The sequence below is a fragment of the Alligator sinensis genome, unplaced genomic scaffold (assembly GCF_000455745.1).
Source record: "Alligator sinensis unplaced genomic scaffold, ASM45574v1 scaffold68_1, whole genome shotgun sequence".
NCBI classification, from domain to species: domain Eukaryota; kingdom Metazoa; phylum Chordata; order Crocodylia; family Alligatoridae; genus Alligator; species Alligator sinensis.
Window position 1 is genome coordinate 45984 of NW_005842728.1, and position 24665 is coordinate 70648.

General features: G+C 41.6%; 1 protein-coding gene across 2 annotated transcripts; it reads right to left on the reverse strand.

Moving 5' to 3' along the window:
* Positions 1-4541: 4541 nt before the first annotated feature.
* GPR65 (G protein-coupled receptor 65) lies at positions 4542-17525 on the reverse strand. 2 transcript variants are annotated; one of them, XM_006034345.3, is made up of 3 exons: positions 17440-17525; positions 14956-15167; positions 4542-9562 (listed from the first exon to the last, which is right to left on the reverse strand). In XM_006034345.3, exon 3 carries the CDS (start codon positions 9495-9497, stop codon positions 8421-8423), a length of 1077 nt encoding a protein of 358 aa, XP_006034407.1. In that variant the 5' UTR covers positions 9498-9562; positions 14956-15167; positions 17440-17525; the 3' UTR covers positions 4542-8420. The 2 variants fall into 2 exon arrangements, with proteins under 2 accessions (XP_006034407.1, XP_006034408.1); XM_006034346.3 differs by lacking the exon at positions 14956-15167 and having other exon boundaries at positions 17440-17518.
* Between the last annotated feature and the right edge of the window lie 7140 nt (positions 17526-24665).

Below are 24665 nucleotides of genomic sequence, written 5' to 3' on the forward strand. Positions count from 1 at the left end.
CTCACATTACCTATCATGGAATGAAATCGGGTGCCTCTGTTTGTATGGTGCTGTGAGTTCTGCTCAATTCAAAATTTATTTCAATACTTTTGAAAAGTGAAAGAGTACAGTCACTCTACAAAACAACAGATTGGGTAATAGGAAGTAAAGCAGCCACATGTTCTTGCAGGGAGAGATATCCTGTGATGTTTCCTGTCCCTAATCACACTTAGTGATAATAGTCCTGGTATCCTGCCCATGTTGTCGTTGATCAGAGTGTGTTACTTTGACAGAGCCAAAGAAGTGCAACCCAGTCTTAGTCTTCAGCTAGGTATATTGATCCAAAGGTGTGTACCCGATGAGAAGAAAGGGTCTAGATCCAGTGGGAATATGTTCCCCTTCCAGCAAGTTCAAGCGAATAGTCCCTCATGTCAGGACCCATCCCTTGTTAATGGAGTAATGAGTTATAACTACTCAATATTAAGCTTCAAGGGGATTTAAGGACAAACAGCATAGTTGCTCCAACTGGAATTTGAGCATGATGGTAGCATTAGTCCTCCTCCTCATGATTAAAAAGCAAATAAATGAGGCATTTAGTTATAAAAAATGAAGTTGGTTTTATATCTTACCTGAGAGACAGTACAATGTATCAGCTCTAATGGGAACCACTCACCATCCCAAGCCTTGATGGTGCCCTCACACCACCTTTCTCTCTATGTACTTCAGTTTCCATGTATAATGAATGTAGCATTTAGTGTTTATATCTATATTTATGAATGATTAGATGCTGGCAAATTGCATGCATTAAATTGCCATAACTCAATCTGCTATCTAAATTTCCCATCCAGAAACACTTCCTATTCTTGTAAAAATATATAAACATGTATATAAAAAAAAAGACATTTTGGTCCTTAATAATGGATCTTCCAGAAGTGGTTGCTATAAGCAATATTTTATCTCAAAATACTACATTTAAATAGTCATTTCCTAAGAGCTGCTTCAATTCTTGTCAAGCTTAAGATCAGGGTTTTTCTTTTTCTAAACATTTTACCACATTTGGGGAAGGTGGAGCTGTTATTTTTACTCACTGCCTGCACCCTCACATCCTTCACATGAAAGCAAAAAAGAAAAGCTCTGGGTTCCATGTTAATTTCTCTTTCTTAATTTTAAGATCCCCTTGCATGATTAGTATTATAATTAAAGTGAACAACTTTCAGGGAGCAAACACTGGGACACGAGTTCTGGATGTTCCACAGATGCTATTAGCCCTTGTGAATTTGATGGCAGCTAGTCTGTTTTAGGGTCCCATGGAACTGCATAGTTTGTGAATATTATCAGGTGAATATGACCCGAATGTCTGTATGAGGCCTTAGAAAAGTCTAGCACCATATACACCCACTTTCCGTTTCTCTTCCAAGAGACACATAGAAAGATAACATCTCAGTTGTTGATATCCTTTTAGAAGAAAATATGTCAGACTATATTTGTATATCTGCGTATTTGCACCACTAAATCAGTATAACAAATACATGTGAACTTAGGCAAACACCCGCTTTCTTTTAATAGCTCACACCCTTACATTAAAATAAAGAATCATGCTCAAGATATTAAAAAGGTTTTCACTGATGGAGCTGTAATGACGTTACTGGCATGATTCTTTGTGCAATGGAAAGAAGGAAGTAGCATATTTAACCCTTTTAATTCAAAATCATATTATTTTTTTTCCTACCTCATCAAAAGCCAGACATATTTTGTGAGGGTTCAGGGCATGGAGGTATGCTAAATTTGGAAACAAAAACCACCAGGTCCTCTTGCACATGTCATTCAAGAGTAGTGAAAGGAGAATTGAGCCCAATATTCCTGAGAAGAATAAGTCAGGTTACTTTTAAAATCCTAAATGTTTTCTTATAAAATGTTAAATATGAAATGCAACCAATCAGCTGCAAGGTGGCCTAGGTTACTGGAAAACGTTACTTACATGGATTTGAACAATTGCTTTATGTGGCAGGGCACTGTTGGTGGCTGCCACTTTAAGGGCCGAGCCAAGCAGCCAGCAGGTGCTTAATTGCTGCAGCCATTTTAGATCCCTGGCTGCCCTATATAAACAGGGCAGTTTGCTGCTGGCAGGCCAGACAGTAACATTGCCTGGCTGCTAGGCTGAACACAACATCCTAGAAGTAAGGGTAGGAGCTGTAGGGGATGGTTTGGAGGCTCCTGGTCCTGGGCATGACCAAAAACTGCACCCTGTTGGGAGTGGGTGGCCTGGTGGGGCTCTCAGAGGTGCAGGAGTCCCCAGAAAATGCCAGGCCAGTTACCACCCTGGAGGAAGGTGAGTAGGGGAGCCTTAACCCCAGCCCTCATCTTTGGGTGGGCTATTCATACCATCAGAGCAGGGAAGGCCAGGTAAGCTTCAGGAAGCACCTGAGCCTGCTGGGGGAGTGACCCCTGTGGGGCCAGGCATGCTTCAAGAAGCACCTGAGTTGGGAATGAGGGACCTCGATCTCTCAGTGCAGGCAGGAGACATAGATCCAACTGAGGGACTTGACTGGCCAGTGCTGGGGCCAGGACCGGAAGGGTCAAAAGGGCCAGGGGCCCACTGTGAGGGACGCCCATATGCAGTGAAAAAGCTCGGGGTTCCGACTGGCCTGAGACAGGGCCAGGGCTTATATGGAAGCTGAAGGTCCCTTTGAAAGGGGCCACAGCTAGTGGGTGAAGGGGACGGTTGAGTTGACTGCCTGAGATGCCATCTGTGAGGCTTGGGCTGTGGTGTAGGAGTGGAACAGAGCTGCAGAACCCTGCCCCCCACACCCCAATATCAGGGTGTAAAATGGGAAGCCTCCTGCCTTAATTAATAACATAATAAATTAATAAGGCATGGCAGGACAGGTGGGCAGTATGCCCAGAGGCATGTGGGGAAACTAGTCCTGTGGTTAGTCAGGGCCCCCCCCCCCCCACATTGCCACACTTTAATAGATCTTTATTTGGTATTGGGATCATTTAGGAAGAAATTTAACCCTTTGGTCAGATGTGTACAGAGTAAGGGGGTTTTAGTGGGAAGCATGATCATCTCTTCCTTGAATCTCTCAAATGTATTTTAACAATCTACTTCTTGTCCCTGTAGTGGTAGGACATTGATAGCATCTAGCATTCTTGATGTTCTAGAACATTATGCCTGGAGTTAAGCAAGAGGGTGTTTGTGCAGTTGTGTTTGGAATAGGCTAGACAAGCTCACATATAGTATGATTGAGATAGAGATGGAATCATAGAAAATTAGGGTTGGAAGGGACCTCAGGAGGTCACCTAGTCCAACCCTCTGTTCAAAGCAGGACCATCCCCAGCTATATTATCCCAGCCAAGGCTTTGTCTAGCCAGGTCTTAAAAAACTTCCAAGGACTGAGATTCCACAACCTCTCTGGGTAACCTGTTTTAGTGCTTTGCTACCTTCCTCTTGTGAGTTTTTCCTTATATCCAATCTAAATTTCCCTTGCTGTACCTTGAGACCATTGTTCCTTGTTCTGTCATCTGTCTTGATGATCCGACCTACAGCAGAGATTGGATTAGATGACTTCTAAAGTCCCTGCTAGCCCTAGTTTTCTATGCTTCTATGACTAAAGAGAAATTGGGCTGTTGGGAGAATGATTCTGCCCTCATTAACTTCTGATGTATAGAACCAACTCCACTGTTATCATGCTGACAAGAGTACTATTACTGCCATCTTGAAAAGCTGTGCAAATATTAACTAACTATTTCTTAACACACACTTGTTGCTTTAAATGTTCTTATTGCATAGCGTAGGACATTCAGATAATGAGAGGGTAAATGACTTACCTTGTTTACCTGGTAGCAGCAATTCAGCATGTGCCAAAGCTGTATTCAAGTCACTAAGAAAGGCAGGATTACACATTGCACATTCCTGGCTCATGATCCTGTATTTAGCCCAGTCAGAGGTATAACACGTCAATGTGGTGGCAGCTATTATTGTGCCCCTGCTCTTCAACTATTATATTATGAAGCCCATTACTACCTTGTAATTAAATAGGATTTTTTACATGAGCTTTTGATTTTCTTTTTAAAAAGGAACTTCCTTCCTAAGGGTGTGTAGGTTGTAGCTGTGTTGGTCTAAGGACATAGGCAGACAAGTTTCCTTGGGTGAATCTGATATCTTTTATTAGACCAACCCAAAAGGTTCCTAAGGGCAAAATTCTTCTCAAGGAGGTGTCCTGGTTCTTTGACTATAGTATCATCAGGAGTTCAGTGCAGAATATGAAATAGCACTGTGTTTTCTCACATACAACATGTACCTCTTTCCCCACAATCAGTCCCTGAAACTGGGGTGCATGTTTTAAGCAGGAAAGTTGTTTCCTTTACTGGAAATGGAGACATGGTTCATACCATGCAGCTACCAAGTTGGCTGCTGTTGGGTCTGCTCAGCAAACTGAAAGGGCTGAATCTTGAATTAACCCTCCTACAGCCATATCTATTGGCTGAGCACTGTAGCTTGTGCCCAAAGGAGCAAGAAAACTGTTGGTAGTAACTTGATGAGGCTCATGATGTAGAAACAACACTTTATTTACAGAAACTTATATAAAGAACTAACAGTCTTGCTATTGCCCTTTGCAAGGGTCTGGGGCCACTGCAGGAGATAGTCAGACATATCAGGAAGTTCCTAATGCAACATGTCCTAGACACTCTGGCACTTCCAGGAGTCAGCCATTATTCTGAAAAATCTTTTTTCTCCATTCTGACTTCTAAAAACAAGAAGTATTTTATTTGGGTGTGCATTTTATGCAAGAAAATACAGTAATTGGCAGTGTTGGTAAGAAGAATTGCAGCATCAATCCTAGAGGAAGATGTTTATTCAGTTATTTCTGTATGCAGCACCCATCAGTGAAATAACCCCTTGCAATTATATGTTGAGCACAAGACTTGCAACATCCTTTGTTAAATGACAGTTCTCCAGGCAAACTCACCATCATGGGGATGAACAAACTTGATGAGACATTGAAAAATGTAGAAAAAATATATTTTCTTATATTACATTTTTTGTTTTCTAAAAATTATTAGACAAACACAGAAATGATGCAAGGTACAACACATAGCTGGCTGTACACCTTCAAAACTTCCCTGTAGCCAGATAGAAATGTAATTTCAGGCATAATGTCTGGGATTTTCAAAGTAGCTCAACAGAACAGGCATCTAAATTTCACTAAAATTTAATGGGAGTTGTGCTTCTTGCTCCCTCACACTGCTTTGAAACCTACATCCTATGTCTATTGTAAGCACAGCTGTGTCTTCAAACAACTTGAAAGATGATTCAGAAAATGTAATCCTGAACAAGATTAGACATGGGATCATGTGAGCAGTTTCAGATCAAGTTATTTGATTGTCATCTGGGGAAGTAAAAGCTTTATAAAAGCTTAGGACCTAATTTAGACACAGTATAAGTAATTCTCTTTTCATGCCACTAAATGAAGTGGAGGTATACTTACTCAAAACTGAGCTAAATGCAGCCCTAATACAAGTAATTTTTTTTGTTTTGATTTTTTCCCCATCTGCTTTTTAAAATAAAACATTTATACAAAAGAACTGTAATTTGCCATTGTAGTATTGTGAAATACTTGAAGGAGGTAGGAGCAGTATCACTTCCCCATTTTATAGAAATAAGACATATAATGATTTACCATGGGTCTTACACTCAAAATATATGAAGATTTCCTGCAACCGGTCATGCCGACACTGAGGTCTGCATGTGCAGAGCTTAAACCCGGACTAAGGCCATCCAGAAAAAGATTTATGGCAATGTCTATATGGTAAATGTACTATTCCTGGCATAAGAGCCCTTAAACATGCTGAGCTGTTCTGTGTGGAAGGGTCCTTAAACTAGAATGAATGTAGTCACATCTGTGTGGCACTTCAGATGGGTTGATTAGTTCTGCTGAAAGACAGGGTCAGTTAGCATGCCTTGGTACAAACTTGTCTGGCATGTAGCATAGGCACAGCTATACGGCTTCCTGTTTAGGAGGCAGCCTGATTGGTCACGTGCTTAAGAGTGTTGCTGACAAATAGAGTAATTTTACTGTGTAGATGGGACTTCAGACATCTAAAATGGGACTTAGATCGATTTTAGGCATGCGAGTCCAAAGTTATAACCTTGAATACCCTTGCTCAATAACCATGTAATACTGGAGGCACATAAAGCTCAAAACCATTTTACGTTTTGTTTATTTGTTTGTTTGTTTTTTGGTTTTTTTGTGGGGTTTTTTTGCTTTAAAGTTTCTTAGATACCCAAACCTGCACTGTACCTATTCTGACAGGGCTGAGCAGCTTGATATCTTGCTCGCACAGTCAATGTCAGTGTTCCTTCACTTAAATCCCTTTGGTCTGGTAGGCATTGTCTGGACACATCCTACATATACCAGCAGGATCAGAGTCCATATAAAATGTACTTGCAGTTCCTGTTTCCTTGTTAGAGTGTGCCTGGAGGAGGAAATGTCTGCTTTTTATATGATGGCTTAGTGGTTAGGACATTTGCCTTGGAAGCATGAAAGCTAGGTCCAATTCCTTCCTCTACCTGAAGAGATTCAGTGCGATGTCTCCCATGGAAGTGTCTAGGTATTAGTCTAGCAAGTCAGGCTCACTCTTGCTTTCTCTCTGGCCTAATCGATCTTGAATTCTTTTCTGTACTGTGGCACAAGGTAAGATAGGTTGGTGGAGAAGTCCCTCATTTGGAATAGGCAACAACATAACCTGGGTGATAGGTGGTTGAATCTCTTGAATATGAGGTGGGCAAGGAATTCAGGTCTCTCATTTCCTGGGCAAGTGACTGACTTCTTGGCTATTATATAAAAAGTAGGTACTATTTTCACCTGTCCTCTTATTTCTGTTTGAGTAAAGAAGTAAGCTCAGAGCTGTCCTTGATAAGAAAAAAGGGGCAGGTGCTTATCAGGAAAGGATGGGGAAATGTCTTTGAAACCCTGAATAAATCTTTTGAGTTGCAGAGGACAGGGTTTAAGATATGGGCCTAGCTAGTACTACTGGCTAGCTCTATATAGCTGCCTGCTGACTGTGCTGACTTCAGTCTTCTTTCTGGCATCTATCTTGGACTCCATTCTAAGCGTCCTAACTCGACCCATACTTCGCAGACAGCCTCAGCTCCTAAAACTGGGCTCTGGCTTGTATTCGGGGGAATAGCTGCTTAATAGTTGGGTGATGCATATCTGACTTCCGGGTACAAAAATCCTTTAATAGATGTAGTCCATAGTGATTTGCTAAGCAAGAGACTGGAAGGCAAGGAATGAATGTCTTCAATCCCATTCCAATATTTTATCTATGCTGTGACGGCTAGAACTACCTTTTTGCTGCCAAACGTGTATTCCCAGTTAAGGTCTTACAGTTAGGCTGATTTTCTTTCTGAGGGTATCTCACAAAGGTGTTGAGATACCCAAGTACAGCACTATTCATAGTGTTGTACTTCTCTGAACGGAACTTTTCAGGAGCCAACAGGCACTGGTACGCTAAACTGCTTCAAATTCAGTGGAAGTGGTTTCTTTATTATTCCAGTGTGGTGAAATTAAACATCTGCTTTTTAAACATGCTATGTGCCTAGATCAGGTTTGTGATAAGACAGCACAACTTGCATTGCAGTTTCCTATGTTGTTTGTTTCATAGTTTAAATGTTGTGTGTGTGTGTGTGATGTGTATATGTGTTTAAACTATGAAACAAACAATATATATATGTGAAAAAACAAATGAGCATAAGAATTTGTTGGGAAGATACTAATATATAATGCAAAAAAAATAGGCCAAAAGACAGGACCACTTACATGTGGTCATTACAACTGAGAATAGTGAGAATCTTTTTTTTTTTTAATTTAGAAAAGTGTCTGAGTATCCGATTCATGGATGATATGAACAGGCACAACCAGTGGTAATTGCCAGGATCAATGTGATAGGGACATGTGTAAATTAAATGCATAAACATATGCTTTGACAAATCTTTCTATATAGCTGTCTAAGACCACCGTAGGTAGAGAACTTTTGCCTGGTGGTTCTCCATCATACAGCCCGATCTAGAGGTGTGCTACATAGGTTGGCTGAAAACATTCCATCAAAGATAGTACTAGGCCTGATTTAGCGGTCCACTTGGGCTAGGTGTAGGTTCCATTGATTTTAGTGACTTGATGTCTCTCTGTTAGATCCCATGAGAGAATTTGGCTCCTATTTATCACCTGTAATCACTAAAATATGCATTCTTCCTTGTATATGAAAAGCTGTAAAAAAATAGTCCTCAGCTACACCCCAGCAACTCTTCTGATTTCACTTTTCTCAGGATAGTTTAATTCAGTTTTAGTGGTGTTTACTGGATGTAAATGAGGGAAGAATTTGGCCTTTCTGCATTAATTATCAACCCTTGCTTTGACAATTCATTATTTCAGGTCTTTTTAAAGGTGGTTCAGTTTCACACAAAGGTCCCCACTGGTCCCTCGTCTACTGCTCTTGGAAATAGTACTAGACACAACAACCGTCCTGGGCTGGCTTAACTCAGTGTGCTGCATAGAAAAGCAGCATTTGAACAAGTTCAGGATATCTGTCCTCCCAGATTCACTTACAAAGCAGTACAGAATTGGGTCAGTAATACAGTTCAAACTTGTTAAAGCCAGTATGATCCTGTAAATCGTATACATATGAAGGGAGTCTTTAATGCTGCGAATGAGCAGCACAGCATGGTAGGGGGTGAAGCAACCAATGAAAGTAACAGTGATGCTCAGTAACAGCTTCTTGATTTTCCTTTTTTCTCTGTCCTCCGTGGCTTGATTACGTCTTACAACTCGATAAATTTTATAGTAGCAAAACAGAATGATGGTCAAAGGGATTGTGTGTCCTGTAATTATCCTGAATATGTTGAATCTGGCTTGCCAAGGTTCCATGGGGTATTTATCATAACATATTGTATAGTTCCTGAACATGCAAACGTTAGTGAATGTTTCATTATGGGTCAGAACTGAGAAATTCAAGATGGTTTCCAAAGCCCAAAAAAATATGCTGACAATCAAGGCGCATCTTCTTGAGCGCAGATGTTGGAACCTTAATGGGTAAACTAAGGCTAGGTACCTGTCAGCAGAGATGCAGGTGAGGAAAACAGCGCTAGTGTAAAAATTTGTTTGTACAATGAAGGCAGAAATCTGGCAGAGCAAGGAAGAGAACTGCCAGTTGTCTCCCCTCGATGTGTAATCAATCCACAGAGGTAGAATCAGACAGTAGAAGAGGTCAGCCAGGGATAAATTGAAGAGGTAGATTGCTAACTCATTTTTCTTCCTCACCTGCACGCAGGCTACATAGAGGGAAATACAATTGACAGGAATACCGATCACAATCACAATGCTGTAAACAACAGGAAACAAATACTTATCCACCTGGTTATTTATATTGCATGTATTATTATTATCCATTGTTCTCCTGAGAACAATTCTTGGGCTAATTCCAGTCTGGGTACAGAAAAAGAAACACTCTAGTCTCATGGGTCACCTGCTAATTCTCCAGAACCCAACGAAAAAGCTTCCATCCAGAACACTGAAATTTCTTTCTGTTACAAGAAAAAAAATTAAATGTCATTTGATTATCATTCAGTTAGCCTGATGTATCAACCAATACAAAACTAAAGGGGGGATCTTGATTTTCCACCCTGGCAATAGCCATGGCTTTCTGATTTAGAGCTGTCTAATTCTGGCATAAATTATAGTTATACAGAGACTGCCCTAATTTATGCTAGTGAAGGTTTTCTCTGACAGCCTCTCTCTCTTCTCTTCAAAGCATATATTTGTGCATTGTCCATGTCTCACCCTCAGATCAAGCTCAACATACCTTTCTTCCTTTGGTACTGGGAACTGAGGCTGAAGACTCCACCCCCGGTGGAAAGTGGTCTTCTGCACAGGAGGCATTTTTCCCTGGCCACTTCAAAGCTACTTTGTACATTTTACCCAGCAATGTAAAGAAATAGCTAGCAGAGTTATCATTTCTTTTCTCATGTAACACCTGTAGTCTGAAAGAACTATTTCAAAATATAAAATGATAAGCTGTCTTTATGCATGGGACAGGCTTCTAATCCCTACTCTAAAAACCAGAATATTTTACTCATTCAGATCCAAGAATTCCTTTCTGCCATGTTGCCTACATGTCTTTCTGTTTGTCACTGAGCATTGGATTAGGTTGACTCTGAATGCAGTAGTAACCTCAAAACAGAAACTGCTGATGAAACTGCAAAATTTTATTCTTACACTGTCTTCCAACATGCTTGATGAAGGATGATCTTGAGCATGTCTTGTCCAAACACTCCTATTTACATTGCCAAACCTAAAAATGTGGTGAAGCATGTGGAGTGACTTTCCAGTGACTTTCAGGAACTTGTTTTTCAGTGTGCATGAGGCGTACCCTGCAAATGGCTTCAATGCTACATTTCTAGGTTTGGTGCCTGCAAGTAGAATCAGGTGAGTAGGGCATCCTCAAGAGTGATGCTTCTCAAGAGCACCAGGGACATGGCGTAGACATGGTGTAGCCCACCACCATTTCGATGTTTATCTTGCTGGGATCATTTGGTCCCTGCAGGCTTCCTGCCTTTGGTCCCTTCCAGTCCCTAATGTCTATAAAATCTATGAAATCTATATCTAAAGCACAGGTGTAGCAGGGCATCTCCATGCCCAGGGTAGTCACTGCACACAGGGAAGCATTGCCTGCTGTACAGCTAGTGGTGGCCATCCACCCAGCCACTATCTGCAGTTATTTTTCTGGTTCCTGCTGGCTCCCAAAGGAAGCATTTGGCGCTGCTGTCCTGGTTGCCCCCTCACCCCACTACCACCCCCAGTTACATCACTAACCAAAGATGCAACAAGAAGAGTAATTTAAAGTGGTTCCTGGTACCATGTATAGTATTCCCTTTTGCTGCTAACGTGATTCAATCCTGAAATTCCAGCTCAGATGAATTTCTTCACTTCTCACGTCCTTTTTTTAAAAACTCTTGAAGGAAAGTCTCGCTTCTCTGAGGCAGTCAATCTTTATTAATATCTTAGCCATGTTTAGTGAGAATATGACAGCTTCATGAAATCATCTTTCCAACACTGAGTCTCTTAAAGGAGATAGAAATAGCCCTCAGGAGAATGCCACCTGGGCAGAGGTAGCAGAAACACCTCTGCCCCCTCTTCATCTCACAAATCACCACCACTATAGACTTTGACTAGGATATGGGAAGGGAAAGATGGGAGCGGCTGGAACATTCATTGTTCTATTTGGGGCTTTAGAAAAGGTGCTGTAAATTATCCTAGCATTTCGGGTGGGACCTAGCATATCCTAGCATATGGTGGGACTATCTGCCAAATCTAAATCTCAACCTAGAGTTCAACCTGAACATTTCTGATTTTTTTCTCTCTCTTCCCCATTAATCAAAACATTTATATTTGAATGTTAAATTTAAAACATTTATCTTTTGTCAAAATATGTGTTCCTTTCAAACTCATCCCCTGTGTTATTTTTGCTATTTATAGAAGTTATGTGAAATCATGTCTCTTGAATTTTTATCCTGGTTTCCTGTGCCAAGGCTAACACCTCTGTCCTGTGAAAGCCTCATTGAGCAAAGTGTATGCTATTTGTTCAGTCTGACACCCCCAGATTGCTCTGTCCAATCAACCATGCTAGGGCTTGAATCTTTTGGAAATCCTACCTCTGTATTACTATTTTCTTTTACTTAATTTCCTACTTTTGCAAACAGGAAGACAAATGTTGTTTGTAGACATTAATGATCATTCAGGCAGTTGTAGCTAAGAAATTGTGAGGTCAAGGATGCCATGTGATTGCGTTAAATGGTTGTGCATTAAAATTGGAGGGTGTAGTTGCTAGCTGGACTTATAGGAGAAGTCATGATCTAGACCTTGGTGTTTTGACAGTTTTATCACAAAGTGGTTACAGTAATTTTAATCATGTGGGTGAGGGCGTGTGCCTATTTCCTTCTCAACCTGGTTCCACTGTCTTCTGCATCCTAGAGCCTCTCCACCACAGTTTAGTTTTGTAGTTTCTGGTTTTTAGAGAGAGAAATTTGGGTGACTTTGAAGCACTCCCATCTCAAGCTCTGACTCTTGGATGCAAGGAGCATTCCTGTGTACCCTGGCATGCACAGGAACAGTGAAGTAGGCTTACCTCCTCAAGAGCCTCCAAGAGGAATAGGATCAATGTGATCTCAGCTAATGTGGGGAAGAGCAGAGTGATAGTAAGACATATCTCTACAGGGGGCTGGAAACAACCATATCCTGGTTTTGCTGAGGGAAGACTGGGGAAGAGGCTCAAATAGGACTCCACAAGGTCTCAGCTATGATAAGAGACGTGGGAGAGGGCCTCAGATATTTCCAGATCCTGGCACACATGCACGGAAGAGGAGAGCCTAAGGCTGATGGGTATTGGCACTTAATATTTCTCACTTATCTTGTCAGCCATTCCAATGTCATCCATACCCATCCTCTCACCCTGTTCCCCACTGACTAGACCTCAGCCCTGCCATAAATTTCCTTTTTGAAAATAGTTTGATTACTGTTTTTAGTACTCAATTTGATTTTTCCAAATGCAAAAAACACACTTTGTCAGAATCAGGTACCTTCCTTCCTATCCCACCATCATCTTCTGCTAAGAGCTGGATTCTAGACAACTGGATAAGCATTAGCTTAGTCCAAGGACTGCTGAATGTTCCCAGAAGCCACACCATGAATGTGAAAAATACCAGGCAAAAACCCCTTTTTTCTACTTTGTACTGACTATGCATAGGCTGCCTGGTTCATAATGTAGACTTATGTCTGTTTTGAATGCTAGCCTTTTTTGCATTCTGGTTTTTGTTTTCCTGCCACAAAGGTTTGCTAGTTTCACATTCAGGCCTACCATGGGTAAAATGAGAACCAAAAAAACTCAGAAAGCAAAATCAGAATGACAACCTTAAGAAAAGCTCTTTGTTGGGGAGCTATCGCTTGGGAACACCTTGCTCAGATGGCCCCAAATTTGGATGCTAAGCTTGTCCTATGTTCCTACAGAAGTGTGAATGAGTAAGTGGGTTATAGAGCACTTACATAAAAGAAGGCATTCTCTATTTTTGTTTCAGCAAAGTGGGCATTTGACTGTAATGCTACAATTCTGGCTTTCATTGTTCTCTTACCCCCAGATTTGATAACTAAAGTTCAACAGGTGTACAAATGGGGCATTTTGGTTGCCATCTGGTTTTCTGATACAAAGAATGAAGTGTCTATAATTCATCTGTGGTTAGTCTTTGACTGTAATTAGAAAAAGAGAGCTTATGAAATGAGTGTGCTGCAGGGACAAGGTGGCAGAACCACTAAAGGGTAAATGAAGAGATAACTATAAAGAAATGTAAAGGGATCAGGTTTAAGTGAAGGTTGGGGCAAGGGGATTTTCTACCAGAATGAGCAATCTTATTCCATGTTCCATGGAGTTTGCATATGTGGCCTGTGGTTTGTGCACATCAAAGAGAAACTGTTACGTATTCAACATGTGTTCACCACAGGGAAGACTTCCTCTCTCAAGAAGGAGATAAAGGCAAAGAAACAAAGGAAGTGGCAGTTTGTGGACATGTAGCAATCCTGTTGTCTCACTCAAATCAAGATTAATAGTTCCTTGCTATTAGGGCCACTAAATTCATGCATACATTTGAAAAACTTATAAGAAAACCTTGTCCAGCTATGCCTCTGAGGACATTATATTTTAAAAAGACAGATGGAGTGTACCACTAATTAAAACCAGGAATCTAGATTTAGTGGGAATGGCTAAAAGGCTCCTTTCCAATGTGATTTGCTAGTTAGACTTCATGGATAATAGGGCACTGTTACATTTAGGTCACATAGTGTTACTTGAAGCAGAAAAGCTCAAGCTGAATTTGTATCTTTTCTTTTACAGTCACTTTTCTGTTGGCCTTCATCTATTGTCATGCCTTGCTTCTGGACCTGCCTCCTGATTTCTTCATGCCAAACACCATCTTCTCTTTCCAATCTCTTAGTTGACTTTAGTGCTCCCTCAAATTTCCCTGTGCTGATTCACCTGGCTAGGAGTCTAGGCTATAATCATTGTCGTAAGTGTTGTATTTGTTTCTATGGGTTAGGGACCTTTCTTTACACTTATATATAAAGTGACTTATGCAGCAAAGATCTGAGTTTGATACAGCTTTTTATGCAGAAACAATAAAGGAGAGATTCAGAGGGCCCAAGTGGCATTTTCCTCCTCAGATGTTCTTTATGCCCTTTTTTTAATAGGTCACTCCACTTTTTTGGTATCTATTGACAGCTACAAGGAGTACACGCTCTTGTTGCAGACATAGGGGTTATTCCAGGAGGCAGTTTCCTGTTCACTGAAGAACTCATTTCTAGTCCCTGATGATGTATTGGTGTTATGCTTGTGCTCTCAGTGGGAGAAGCCCATTAGAAGGGTATCATTCTGGAGCTGAACAAACCTCTGAGTGAATGACCTTCACCACAGTGTATGCAAGTCAGCCAATGAACTTCATCTGCAGCAAATGTTTTAGGTATTGGCCCAGATCATATAATCACAGAAGACTCAGTTCTTCCCTCACATATACTCTGTACTTTTCTGCAGTTGCCTGGGTCATCTAATGGAAGACTTTGTCTATAATGTTTATTTCTTAACCAGTCCTTTCTGCATGAATGAATGAAATAGAGCCATAGCTTTCCTCTAGTAGGGTGGCTAATTCTAGTTTTTTATTATATTCTCTTACCCAGGAGCTTGTAAGCACCCTATGTAGAGTGTTAAGTTCTGCTAAATATATCTACATATTGGTTGAGCTGTTTTCAATTGCTCTGTTATCCATACTTAGAATAGTCAAAAACTATCCTAACTATAGGGTACTGCTGTGTAAGCACAGATTCTGGGGCTGTTTCAGACTTGTGTGGCTGAGGGTAGAGTTTAGCCCCTCATACTTACATTCTCATTTCTGAATCAGAAATATTTCCAAAACAACAGAAGTGTGTAGACAGACAGGAGCTCAGCAACATTTCCCAGTTGGACGGTGGCGGGGTAGCAGGGGTGCAGAGGCAGATGTTCATTAGTACCTGGCCACTGCCACTTCTCCCCTCTGCTCAGCTGTGACATGGTGTGGTGAGGCAAAAGCCACCTTCTGCAAGAGCCTGTGCTGCCTGAATGCAGAAATTTAAAATATGCAGTAATGATTCAGGACAACATCTGGAGAAATGGACTAGAAAACTACACATTTCTAGGGCTCAATCCCCAGCCCACAGGCCAGATCCAACCTGTGGAGCCATGGCATCCATTCTGCAGGGTTCTCTCCCCCTCGCCCTCCCTTTGGTCTTAAAATTTGGCCTGGGGGAAAAGTGGCAGTGTTAATTGCCACTCCCCTGCTCCCAAATTTCTGGACCCACGAGGAGCCTGGTGGAACGGATAGCATGACCCTGCATGGTAGATTGGGTGTGCAGGGCTGAGGCTGATTTGGGCATGCAGGGCTGGGGCTACATGGCCCCAATCTGGCCTAAGGACTGGCCCTGTGCCACTCATCTGGCCCACAGTTGGAGCATGCTGTTCTAGGGTATTGCGAAGAAGCTGATAGGGGCCTTTCTAATCATTGCTGGAGAAAAGTCTATGTTATCTATGGTGTCTCTATTACAATCATTCTTGAAGTATCTGTGTTCTAAACACATTGTAATCTAGAGCCAGAGAACATTATCTAGAGAGGACTTGATGGATTCTCTTTGTTTGCTGCAATTTGAAAACAAAAGAATCAGCACAAAATTGCCCTTTCATTTGACAACAAACACAAAATGAAGGTTCCAGTAATGCTTTCTTTATTACTTTTCCTGAAGGGGCCAGATTGCCCACCTCAGTTGAAAAGGGATTTTTTTTTATCAGCCAGGGGAATACTGTTGTTTTGGAAATTATGTAAAGACCAAGCAGACTCTGGGTAATTATTCTGTTTTATGAACAACGTGTTTTATTCAACAAATTCAGCTTTAACCACTGTTAACTGGTTTAATTTTTTTTTGAAACACCTGCAAGGGACACGTTTCACTATAAATACTACATTTCCAAATTCAAGATCTTAACGTAATGTTTGTTACTGGCAGTTTTCAGCCTTGTGTGTGCTAAGCTGCTTGTAAAGTGTTTAGCTTTGTTGATAAGACAAAGGGGGAAAGAGCAGTGTTGGAAAAGCTGGAAGGTCAGTGAAAGCTGCACTTACAGTAGTGCAACAGCAAAACATCAGAAAAACAAGCAAAAGATACCTTGAACTTTCTCCTACTATACCCATACTTTGAATGGTCAATGGGTGATTCACATATATAAAATAATAAATGGCCACAAAATGAATCCCTCTGAAAGAAACACCTCAGTTATCTGGTTCTTATTTATGATGACCTGATCCAAAGCTCAAGTCTGAATATTTCCAAACCTTGATGCATTTGAAATCCAGGTCTGAATGGGAATTTTTATGATGATGACCTTATTTACTTACCATTTTTCAAAGCAGCGTGGTTTCTATCTACCATAAACCTACACTTAAAATGAACAGCACTTTCTTCTTTGCACTGTCACATTTTACTCAAACGTGTCACAAATTAAGTGAATCTTCAATAGGGATCCAAATGAGCCTACAAGAATGCCATCTTTTGTTAACTAAAATGAGTTTAGCAAACTATTTGACAAACCATTAAAATAATCTCGATGAATAGTTCATATAAACTAAGTAACAGCACTTATTTTACCTAGCTAATACATAAAGAACACAAAATACATTTGTGAGGATGCAGCCTGTTACAATTACATTTTTTTACCTTAGTAAAATATATTTTTTGTTTTGTGGATATACAGAAAGACTCTGAAAAATAACATGTATATAATGACAAAAATGTAATAAACTACTTTTCAGTTCATTTTATCTTTCCAGTGTTTCTCTTGTTTAGCTTTCACAATCTTTGGGATTTGGACTAAAAGATTACTTCAGAACTGTGCCCTTTTTTGTGCAGAAAAAAGTGAAGAACAACAATCAGCTGACTTATAATTGCCCCATGGCAACATCACAGTGATAGAAACACTATAGCCTCTTTGGAAAATCCATATGAAAATATTTTAATTAGTTCTCCATTCCTCCATAATACACTAGAAGTGTTTCATGTGGTAATTCTATAAAAGTAGAAAACCAAGTCCACCAGATAAGCATGCTGTTTTTACACTTCTCTGCCTTCTGAAACACCCACTTGCCCTTCTGCTTCATGCCCTATACAGCTGTTATGTAGTACATGACAGTCTTTCTCCATGCCTTTTTGTCTCATTGTTTAGCAATATTATATGATGTTATCAGCATCACAGTAAGGGAGAGTCAACATGAGCTTTAAAGCAGCAGATAATACTACTATAGCAGTTAGATCCCTGCAGATTTCTTGGATGTGCTAAGCTTACCTCAGAAGCCATTGATTCCAGCGTTGGAGTTTCTACTGTGAAGCCATCATGCCAGTGAACTGTAGCTGGTTTTGAGGAAGGAGATGGCTAAAGCAAAAAGAACCTAAAAACAGGAAACTACAACGCAATATACAGTGAAGAATGCACCAATGAGAAATCAGATTAACAGACAGGGTCTAAAATGTTCAGATTTTGTGTTTCCAACTATTTAGTTGGTCTAATAAAAGATATATTTACTCAATGAACCCTGTCTGCCGGACTTAGTGAATATTTTTTGCCCTGCTTTTCAGATAACAATTTATTTTATGTCTAATCCTGTTAATCTGAATTTGATAAGAAGGAGATGGGTAAACTTTTGCCCCTTTGATGCTGCTAACATGACTTTACAGGAGCTTAAGCAACAGCAGCACTTAATTAAACAAGTATTTTGTAGTCCTCACACTCCCTATGATGTAGAGGTTAATGTAGGAATTAACAAGTTTTGCAGAGCTGAAAGCCACAGATACAGCACTCCATCTTTTATTTAAATATGTGAAAATCAGAGTGCTTGCTTGTTTTCATCAGCTTTTATTCCTGCCTTTCCCAGTAAATCGCACATTGAATCTAATGAGAATTTGCTTCAGTGGAAGCTTAAGGATAGATATGACCCAACACGAATACAGTAATTTCAAAATCTGTAAATAAGGATTTAAAGTTTGTATTTATATTCCCACACTGGCAGAGTCAAGATTTTTAGTGGGAGTACTGCCTGAGTGAGGGCAAAAGGACTGGGCCCACAGGATGAGAGTAGGAATATATATATAATTTTCATACAATAATCAAGTTTAGACCTGTTCCCAAAAAAATTAATGGAAGAGGTTCAGCTCTGAATCTTTTAACAAATTATCCTAGATGCTATGAGACTAGGCATGGCCAATAAATTTGGAAGAACTTTCTTTGGTAGTTGGACAAATTATTTTTACACACAGTGATTTTCATAATTTCTGGGTTTGGTTAAGAATGATTCATTTCTGCTTTTGGGGGATATTGCTACACACACAGAAATGTAAAAAAAAAAAAAAAATCTGGCCTGTTTGTCAGCCTAGGAGAACTGAAGTGGAATTGCTTATTTCAAAACTCTAAACTAAGATAAGATAAACAGAAAATTTGGGTTCTGTTGAATCAAAAGACAATACCAGACAGCCTTTTCTGTTTAAACATCTGATTTAAATACTTGGGTATTTTTTATGCAGAGAGGACAAGACAAAAAAGATTCATCCATAGTGTTTACAGTTACTAGGCCATTACATTAAATCTGAAATCACTGACCAATTTTAGGGTGGAGAATGCATGCAAGCTGGGGTGCAGTTCTTAACCTGCAATGTGGTATTTGGCAGGTTTTTCTGCAGTTGTGGCAGAGAACAGATTAGACTCTATTTTGGAAGAAGTCTCAGTCCAATTTGCATCCTTCTCACTGACAGAAATATGACCTAGCCCCAGACATACTATTTACATTTATTTGCCTGTTCAATTCAGTGGCTAATAAGAATAAAGACTGTGGAGGTAGATATGTATCCGTTTTGCAGTGAAAAAGTAGTAGTTACTATCATATCCATGCATTTTGCTCACCTTCAGAGAGCTAGCAATGGGCAAAGTGTGACTTGATGACCGTATGGAACAAATTCATCCACGGCAAATGCAGACATAGTTCTTAATGCCTTGTTCAAGTGTTGAATTTATCTAGAGGATGTGGAGAAGCTTGAGAGAGTCCAGAGAAGAGCCACGCGCGTGATCAGAGGTCAGGAAGACAGACCTTACGACAACAGGCTGAGAGCTATGGGGCTCTTTAGCCTGGAAAAGCGCAGGCTCAGGGGTGATCTGATGGCCACCTATAAGTTTATCAGGGGTGACCACCAGGATCTGGGGGAAAGTCTGTTCACCGGAGCACACCAAGGGATGACGAGGTCGAATGGTTATAAATTACTGCAAGACCGTTTCAGGCTGGACATAAAGAAGAATTTCTTTAGTGTCCGAGCCCCCAAGGTCTGGAATAGCCTGCCATTGGAGGTGGTTCAAGCACCTACATTGAACACCTTCAAGAGAAAATTGGATGCTTATCTTGCTGGGATCCTATGACCCCAGCTGACTTCCTGCCTTTCGAGTGGGGGGCTGGACTTGATGATGTTCTGAGTCCCTTCCAGCCCTAATGTCTATGAAATCTAGTGTCTCAAACTATCTGCCGCCCATGTTGGAGTTGCTGTCACCATTGGACTGGGCCTTAGCGCTAAGAAAGAAAACCTGAAAAAAGCCCTTGCTGTGTCGAAAAAAACACCATTATAGAAAACACCTAGAGAACATATTTTAAGTCTAAAATGTGTCATTATTTTCTACCTTTTAATTTATAAAGGGGCCCTGTCAGATGTTCCTGGCTGCATGTACAAAGACTTAGAGATACAAACATAATTTACCAGCAGACACCAAGCCTAAGATTTCCACCCCAAATCAAGATCTCTAAGAAACTTTAATTTTCATACAAAAGCACTAAGTTATAGGAGACTGCACAGTCAACTCTACTGAGCATGGACCTGAGCCCAGGAAACTGGCCCTGCCACTGACTCACTTTGGATGTTTGAGCAAGTCATGTAAACCCTTACTGGTCTGCAATTAAAAAGTTTTTTGCAAATGGGTTTACTCATTTCAATAGGGTGTGTGAAGGCTAATTATATTTTGTGATTTCAAAGCACAATATAGGTTTTAATAAAGGTTCACTGGGGTTATTAAAGAATAAGGAAGAAACAAACAGGAAATGTTAGTCAGGAAATTATATCATTTAGACATTCCAGATTTTTACCGTGAGGAGCAAAGCTAGTTGGTAAAATACAATTAGTGATCTATCTTATAGGACTAAATATACAGAGCCTGGTTTTCTACCTCTAGCTCTGATTTTGTCTACCTATGTGATCATGGGCAAGTCCCTGTACTTCTTTGTGCCTCATCTTCTCTGTATGCCAAAGGCAAACCTATTTTTGCAAAGTGTTCTGAGAAGAAATAGATGGAGTACTGTGTCCAGTTTTGGGCTCCCCACTACAGACAGGATGTAGACAAATTAGACAGAGTCTGGCAGAGAGCAACAGAAATGGTGAGGGGGCCGGAGGACATGTCTTATGAGGGGAGGCTGAGGTAACTGGTCTTATTTAGTCTGGAGAAGAGAAGATGGAGAAGGGATGTAATAGCAGCCTTCAACTACCTGACAGGTGGTTTCAAAGAGGATGGAGTTAGGCTGTTTTCAGTGGCAGCAGATAACAGAACAAGAAGCAACGGTCTCAAATTACAGCAAGGGGAGTTTAAGTTAGATATTAGGAAAAACTTTCTCACTAGGAGGGTAGTAAAACACTGGGATAGGTTACCCAGAGAGGTTGTGGAACAGATTATCTAGAGAGACTGCTAGACAAAGCCCTGGCTAGGATGATCTAGTTGGGGATGGTCCTGCTTTGAGCAGGAGGTTGGACTAGATGTGACCTCCAGAGGTACCTTCCAGCCCTGATTTATATGATTCTATGAAAGCTCTATATAGGCTTATAGGCAGACAAGATTCTTTGGGTGAATCTGATATCTTTTATTAGACCCAACTTAAATAGTTGGAAAGCAATTTTTAAGCAAGCTTTTGGGTTCAAAAACCCTTTGTCAGGCTGAGGAAGTTTCAGCAGTTGGTGTGTGCTCTTCCTGGATGGAATGAAAAGTAAAGAATCCAGAGGCTGGGCTGGTATGCATACAAGATAGGCAGTCAGTGACGATGTAGATTGAGGAGTTAATGGGTGAGAGACAGGCTGGGTTGCGGGGAGAGGTACCTGGGGAGTCAGATGTTAGGCAGGTTATAATGTGTCATAAATCCAATGTCTATATTTAGTCCATGATTTTTAGTATCCAGGAGGTTGATGAAATGGAGTTCATAGGCTCGTCTCTGGGAAGTGTTGTGTAAGTTTCCTTTTGAGGTTCAGGACTGAGAGATTGGAGAGAGTGGTTTTCTTGTGAGAAATGTGCCCCCACAGGTAATTGGGTATTTCTGTCTTTGATAGATTTCCGGTGTGCGTTCATTCTGGTGCGGAGTTGTTATTTGGTGTCTCCTACATATTTTCCATCAGGGCATTTGGTGCATTGGATGAGATATATTACATTTCTGGAGGTGTACCTGTAAGATGCAGGACTGCTGATGGATCTGTTGTCGGGTGTAGTAATAGTGGGGGTGGTGGAGAGGTGTTGGCAGGTTTTGCATTACTTGTCATGGCACGGTCTGGATCCTTTTGGTGTGTTCTGGGCCTGAGGAAGTTTGCTTCTGGTGATGAGGTGAACGAAGTTTGGTGCTTGTTTGAAAGCTAGGATGGGTGGCTCTGGGAAGATCTCTTTAAGAATAAGGTCTTGAGTATTTATATTTAGTTATGTACTATTTATATTTAGTTATTTATGTAGTATTTATTTTTTAGTTATTTATGTACCTGCTATATACAGTACACAATCACAAATCATGACAAATATTTTTTGTAATAAAATTAAAATATATTATAGTAGGTGTTTGACTTGTAGTATATGATTTGGTTTTTATCTGTTTCTAAGATGGCAAGCCCCAACTCCCAAAAGGAATATTTGGGGGGAGGGGGCAGCAAGGGGAACGGCTTCTGATGGCATGGTTAGGGGGCAGGACTTCTGGTCCTAATATGGTGACCAGGGGGTGGGGCAACTGTCAAGGTGGGGGGTGGGGTGAGGGGGCTACCTAAACAGTCCCCAGCAGCCTTCCGCCCAAAATAAGTGCTTGCCTCTGATCTATGACTAGTCCTGACCCAGTGCCCCTCACTTCCAACCCGCTGATCCCTGCCCCCAGACCCCAATGTGTGGAGCAGGGTGTGTGTGGGGGGCAGGGTGCCTCCCAAGCAGCCCCTTGCAGGCTGGAACTGTAACAGCCTACAAGGGAAAAAACATGGTTTCCAACATTTTTCTTTTAAAAAGAGAATCCATGTTTAAAGTTTATTGATCCATTTTTAAAGTTTGTTCGTGATCCTTTCATATATTCTTGCCACCCATGGGTTGGGGAAGGCTGCTCTAGGCTACTCCCCAGTTGGCCTGGATCAGACTCACTGACCCTTTCCCCATTTGCACTCTCTACCACCCCGTTCTGCTTACTTATGGCTGCCCATGGTGTCTTGGGGAGGGTCAGGAGCAGGGAGGGGAGCCTACCCAGTTGTGCTGCTGCTTTCTGGGTGGATTCAGACTGAGACCAAAAGCATCCTGCCAGCTGCTGCTGGGCAGGCAAGTTAACCTTTCCCTGCCTGCTCCCCTGGGACAGACAGCCTGGCAGCTAGAAGAAGGGAGGGGGAGAAAAGGATGAGGAATGAGGCTGCAGTTGGTTCCTTATTCCCAGTTCTTCATTCCCAATTTCCAGTTCCTTATTCCCAGTTCCTTTTTCAAAGCTAATCCTTAGACAATTACAGGTTGTTAGTAATGAATTACATAAAATGAAGAGTGAGAATTTCATCAACAATGTATATTTGCTAATTAAAATGTAAAATAATATAATGGAACAAGGGCTGGGATTACGGGTGGAAATCCTTTTGGGTCTCCCCAACACACATGTCTCTGCCATCCAGGGACTCTCCCAAAAAGGCCTGGGCAGAGTCCTGCCCAACCCGAAGATCGGTTTCTGCGTGCTTCTTCATCCCCTGCCCAGTCATGATCACATGCTGTTGCTCAGTCCCCATCCACACAACTGCCCCATTCCCCACCTGATCCTTATATGCACTGCTTGCTGATCCTCATGCAAGATGCTGCTCCATCCACCACCTGATCCCTGACCTGTACTACTGTCTGATCCTATGCCTAGCTGGAAACAAGAGTGCTGGTACTCAGATCCAAGATGAGGCATGTTTTTCCCCATGTTGAACAAGGGTAAAAAATTCATCTTCGATTCAAGTAAATACAGTAATAAAAAGTTAATTTTGGAAAAATCAGTGTGTTTCCATGAGAAAAAATGAAGGAAAGAACATTTTTAATGTGGTATTTCCTGTCAGAAAACAATTTAAATAAATGTGCTTTATTTTACCTTAATAAATAACAAATAAATAAAACACAGACATAAAGTAGAACAAACTAATTTCAAATACATAACTTCACAACATTCATATTGAAAAGACATGGCAGGTGTCTGCTTATCCAAAAATCCTCATATTCGCGCATATTTCTGTCTGAGAAGACTTGCATATTTAATAAGAAAAAAATAAAGAAGAAAAATATGTATAATTTTTAACATGGTTTAAACCCGAGTCAAGAAGTCAGTTACTGCTGTTATGTCCCATCATCCATGCTCAAAGTGATATGTATTCAAAAAAATCCTGTGCATCCGATTATGTTCTGCATGTTTGACTAAGGTTATGTTCCTTAGTGAAAACTCTGTGTAGTCCTTATCTGCATTGGTATGCAGAGGGTAGGAAGGGCTACTGGCGCCTGTTTTCACTGTGTGTAGTCTTGGGTTATATGGTTTGATGTCAAAGTGCACAATTGTAAAAGGCAGGTGTGAGAGTGTAAAGTGAGGGCCAGGTTAAAAGGCAGATGGGATTCAGTGTCTACCAGCCTGACCCAAAGCTTGGCTTTTGCATGCCAGATTGCCTACTGACAGCGCTGCGCTTCTCGGACCAAGTAGCTGAATCCAGGTTTCGGAGGCAAGACAGTCACAACGCCCGCCAGAAGCAGGGCTCCCGCGGCCACACACAACCACGACCCCAGCAGCAGGAACCCGCAGCTCCGCCCCTGCCCTGTGCGCGCGCAGCCCCGCGGGCTCCCGGCGTCCAGCACCCAACATGGGTCCTCTGCGGCTTCACTCTCCCGACCAGCCCGGGCCCGACGCGGCCGCCTCGGAAAGTTCCTTGCCCTTACACAAGATGGCAGCTCCTGACTTCACCTTCCCCGCTTCGCCTGCCCATGAGGCACGTGACTGTTCCATAGCGCTCGCTTGCTCTCTCTCTCTCTCATCTCCCCGCCCTCAGGAGGGACGGCGGTGATTGGCCGCCAAGCTCCTCCCCGGTCAGGTGACCTGTGGGACGGTTGTCACGTGACACAATGGCTTGAAAGGCGGCTGCCGAGGGGCTGCGGGGACGCGATGGCTGTGGGCGCTGCCGGCGGGACGGGCATGGCTGGGATCGGCATCGGGGCCCTGCTGTGGGGCTGGGTGCTGCTGGGCTGTGTCTGGCGCCCGGGCCTGT

What these genes read in the sequence shown, in the direction of transcription:
- GPR65 (XM_006034345.3), bottom strand. Translation starts at nt 9,497, where the DNA reads ATGAGACTAGAGTGTTTCTTTTTCTGTACCCAGACTGGAATTAGCCCA.